This window comes from Drosophila miranda, chromosome 3 (genome assembly GCF_003369915.1).
Source record: "Drosophila miranda strain MSH22 chromosome 3, D.miranda_PacBio2.1, whole genome shotgun sequence".
In the NCBI taxonomy this organism is placed as follows: Eukaryota; Metazoa; Arthropoda; class Insecta; order Diptera; family Drosophilidae; genus Drosophila; species Drosophila miranda.
The window spans coordinates 10289668-10294661 of record NC_046676.1 but is presented as its reverse complement, the minus strand read 5'-3'; the positions used below and the strand labels follow the sequence as shown (position 1 = coordinate 10294661).

The following is a 4994-nucleotide window of genomic DNA, read 5'->3' as shown; positions in this document are numbered from 1 at the left end:
AGCCAAAAAAAATTGTGTACCCAAATTACAAATTAAACTGTGTACAAATTAAACTTGTATGAAATGTTTGCGTTTCTTTGTTCCTCATTTCTTATCCCTGAAACCACAATGTATGCGAAACGGGGCAGGTTACAGCTAGTGTGAATAAATTTAAATCAAATTGTCGCATTTCCCAGCCTAATATTCCCCAGCCCCACGTAAGTCCCATTTATTGTTCACTGTTTGCCCTACCCACTGTACATATGTAAATAGTACTGTTGTTGCACTGCATACATATGTACATATGTTTACGCACTGCAGCGGCCGCTCTTTCGTCTCTTTATAACGCCTTCTTCGTTTCGTTACGGCAGCGCAGCATCTAAGCTGCTATTCGTGTTCGTGCTCTAACTCTCTCTCTTTCTTTCGCCCTCTAGGGCATGGGTAAGTCATAAGGTGACGTCGGCCGCTTTCAGCGCGCTCTCTCGGCTCTCGGAGAAACAAACACTAGAAAGAGACAACAAACGTTCTGCCACCTTGGTTTCGCTTGCTGTTAGTTAGTTTTGAGCTGATCGTGATTTTCGCACTCATTTCTTTGGTCTTGCTTCGTACTGAGTTATCTTTTTTGTCTTCACACAGACTGAGTTTATCCAACATCGATGTATAAATTCATTATGTGTCTCAGGTGCAATCGGCAACAGATTGTGCAAGATAAACCAAAGCAGCTTCCGATTTAACTGTCATTGGGGTATAGCCCTATCTATATCACTCTGGTCCACACAACAAGTGCTAAGGTGTGCTTCCTACATTTCTATATTCACACAACCCACAAAAAAAGGATCTGAGCTTCGAGAAGGTTCTGTTGATACAAGATGATCGCGACGGTCCATCGGCGATGGGCGAAGACCCATTGCTCGATGTACGGTCTGGTTCTGGGGTCACTTATATTGCTTGTGCTGGCTCAGGAGCCCGATGGAAATGAAGGTCCAAGCGAAGCCACAACGAATGTGGAAGGCGATGATGAAGAAGGAACCCCATCCTGGTGGCGCGCAGGATACGCGGGCGATGGCACGACGCACGAACAGGTTGGACAGCTGCACTGGCCTTCTGCCGAGTACACGCAGTACAAAAGGCGTACCAACTACACCGGGGAACTGACCGCACCAACCAAAACCCTGGGTTTCTTCGTCAATATTACCCATAGTCTCTTCCAGCTGGTGTTAACCGACGATCCGCCACTGCCAGAGAGTGAGTATCAACCACGAACAACCTCCACCATCCGAGGCTATAACCATCCTGTCCTATAGAATACATTGTGTTGTTGGGCGATGACTTGGTGGCTCTGGGCCCCAAGGTGGAGCGGAACGATTGGACCGATCTGTTGGCTCGCTACTGGTTGCTGCTTTTCTTTGTGATATTCCTCTTGGCCGGCATCATTCTCATCCCGTGTATTGGGTAAGTAAGGACTCATTCTCTGAGAGGAAGACCCAGCATTTGCATCCTATTGGCATCCTATCCTACTTGCAGTGTATGCTATTGCTGCCTCTGCTGCTGTCGACGGTGCAAGCAGGGATGTCCGACATGCACTGTCGCAAGGGACTTCAAGCGGCGCATCTGTTGCGGCATATGCCTAGCGATACTTATCTTGGGCCTATGGTGAGTCTTGGTCTGGGTCTGGGTCTGGATCTGAGTGTAATCGCCCTAGTAATGTGTTCGGAATGTCCGCAGCCTTGGCGCCTATATTGCGATTGCGTCGAACAAGTTTTTGGAGCAGGGATTTGATGATACCGCAATGACAATGCGGAGCGGCAGCGAGGACACCTGCGTCTTTTTGAAGGATGTGGCTGATCACATCACGCATCTTTTTTTGAAAAACTTTATGGAATTGGAGACGCACGTAACCGATTTATTGGAGAGTAAGTTCATTCAAATTGTGCGCCTTCCGCATTTGAGACCTGCTTTCCGCCGTCTGTAGAAGCGGATACCCACATCTTTCTGGATCTCATGGATACATCCGACAGTAATGCGTTGACTGAATTGGAGCGCATCTTAGACAACATGCCAGAGGCTCTAATCATCATGCGTAATCTGGATACGTTGGAGAAGGAATTACGCTATGAAGGGTCCCAATATCGAGACTGTAACTATGCAAATAACCCGTTGCCTAATTAGGACTCGAATGTATCCGCTCCTTTCAGGTCTTCGAGGATTGAAGCGGGACCTATACCATGCAACCGGTGTTTTATGTCAAACGAGTCATAGCAAAAACTTCCACTATATGCACATGATTTCTATCCTTGGCTATGCGAAATGCCTGCACTACGATCAGGTATTATATTACCATTGAGTACGTGACACACTACCGCTATTTACTACGTTTACTTTAGATCCCCAATACAACTGTCTATGTGGAGGGTATCGAGCAGATTATTGAGGAGAAGTATTTTGAAATACCAAAGAGGGCCTTTGCTCGTCTAGAAACAGTTAGTGACAAAATCCGGAAACAGATGTCACTCATCATCCCGCCATTGCAGCGAGAAATCGACAAGGGACGTGATGTGCTTTCGAAATATGCCTCAAAAATACGCAGCATAATTGAGGCTGTGATTACTGACATCCACGCCAATACCACACGTGCGACAAAGACGTACGGCGATGTCTACGACCAGTTTGGCCAAGACCGCGATCATATTTTCAAATTCACATACGTCTTAATCGTCATAGTAAGTAAACTTGCCTGTCCTTGGCTTTATCCCTCGCTTATGCTTCCATCGCAGCTTATTATAGTCCTGATATCGGGCCTTGTGTGCGGCTGCTTCGGGCCAAGTCGGACGGCAGCTGGTGGACTTGGATTCTGCAGCAAGTCAACGGGCGCCTCCTGTCTGCTAATGTGAGTGCGCGGCCATAAAGACCCGTCATTATATTTCATGTTTCTGCATTTTACAGGGCCATGATTATAGTATTTTGTATTTACTCGTTCGTTACGCTGGTTGGACTGTTCTACTTGTTCATCGGTCTGGTTACTTATGAGGGTGCCTGCTCCCCGACGAGCGACAACGATAGGAATTCACTCTTTCGGAAGCTGGACGCCGAGCTCGATGTAAACAGATTGTTGTCGCCCGCAGGTGGTGATCTCGTATTGGCTCCCATGCGTATGTCGAATGCCATCAGGAACTGCCAGGCAAATGAGTCCATCTTTCACATGCTGCGAGCGAATAATCTTTTCAATGTCGATGACTTGACACGGCTGCCTATGTTCCTCAATGAACCCGACAAAGCGACAAAGTTTACCGACGATCTATCTAGGATCTACCTCTTGACTGAGGAGGAAAAAACACTGCTTCGTGAGATGCGTGACGGCAATCTCTCGACCTACCACGCCAGCTCATACCTACCATTTCTGTGCCAACAATATACGTCCAACAGCATGTTAGATAAAATTCAGGGTATGAAGGAAGTCGCCGAAAAAGCCCTTGACAGTGACTTTAATTATTGGACGTACGAAGATGGCGCAACGCCCGACTCTGCAGGTACCACCAAAGGCACCTACCATTATTACTACTGGAATTGCCACGTGGCCTTTCATAACTGTCGCGTTGATGCCGAAGCATATTACAACCAATTTAACGACAAACTAACTGAAACAACGCTTAAAATGAAAAACGACGTTAAGAAGATCAGTGAGCTTATTTTGTACGAAAACTTAGATTTTGGCGAATCGATTAATGTCTTGCTCAACGGGCTACTAAGGGCTGAGAAGTTTATCCAAAGACGAGGCAAGGAGTATATCAACAATCTTGCCCAGAACCTTACCGACGCCATCAACAGCCAGATCCGCGACTACATAGATATGATAATTAGTGAATCCAACAAGAATGTCGGACATTGCCAGCCGCTCGCCTACATTTACTATCGGGGCATTAATTACGTTTGTGAGCGCCTGGTGAATCCCCTAGTGAGTACAGACATCCCAGCCAATACTCTGATCGAGCTGATCTTCTTGTTGTCCTATGTTTATCTTTGCAGAATAGCGCCTGGTTGGGCTTGCTGCTGTGCTCCTTGCTCTTCCTGCCGATACTCTACGTATGCCATCGTCTGATGTGCTTGTACCTTGTAATATACCCTGCGGCCACAGTGGAAGATGCTGACGATGGCCACAAATGTCCAGTCTTCACAGCTCGATCAGAGTACACCCCACGTCCGCCTGGTTCTGATTTCCCCGTGGGCCTTGACCGCCCCCCAAGGCATTTGCAGCAGCACCCGCCAGCACTGGCGGAGATGCATGTGGAGAACAGCAAGCAGAAGAGAGAGTAGAAGGATCGCTCACCCCCTGTTGTTGTTGTTGAATTTTAAAGGAAATTTATAAAATATATTTAAGATAGAGCAAATATTCGGGGCTCTGGGTGTGGCTGTATCCTTGAGGGCGAACGCATGGCGCAAAAGAATATGAAAAGCTGCTGTGTTGCCTAGGACCCCCAATAATCTATGACCCAGAACCATCAAAGTGCGCCTCTCCCTGCCAAAAGTCCTGAAGTCCTTTTCCCCTATAGAGGGGATAGGGGGAGTGATACTTCAATTGGACATATGTATTCATACAATATACATATCGAATCATACTCGAATGTGTGTGTGTGTTTGGCATCTGTTTAGGGGATTACTATGGAAAATACACACATTAAAAATTCATTGCTGTGGTAGGTAATCGCATTATTTTTGCCCCCAGCCACTACCTCGATGGCTATACGTATGCGTATCAGATCCCATCAGAAATAAATTAGCGTCTGATGTACGGGATTTACAAATTTCCCGGAATGTTCTTCAAATATTTGAACGTCGGCAAAAGCTTGGACAGAAACCATTCCCAGATTCTTTCTGTTCACATTTTTGTTTGTTCAACTCAAGAAATTCCATTATTACTCGACGAGTTTATCCACTTATTGCATTTTTAATATAACAATTTCCTAAGGATGGAAAGCGGCCAAGCGGATTGCATTTTCCGTTGGCAGGGGGGGAGTACG

At 46.4% G+C, this 4994-nt stretch overlaps 1 protein-coding gene across 1 annotated transcript; it reads left to right on the top strand.

The window, feature by feature from the left end:
* The first annotated feature begins 608 nt into the window (after positions 1 to 608).
* Positions 609 to 4345, top strand: LOC108160865 (prominin-like protein). Its single transcript, XM_017295127.2, has 10 exons — positions 609 to 1224; positions 1284 to 1431; positions 1504 to 1632; positions 1705 to 1892; positions 1952 to 2116; positions 2175 to 2305; positions 2364 to 2699; positions 2754 to 2866; positions 2923 to 3931; positions 4003 to 4345. Exons 1-10 carry the CDS (start codon positions 849 to 851, stop codon positions 4288 to 4290), a joined length of 2883 nt encoding a protein of 960 aa, XP_017150616.1. The 5' UTR covers positions 609 to 848; the 3' UTR covers positions 4291 to 4345.
* Positions 4346 to 4994: the final 649 nt, after the last annotated feature.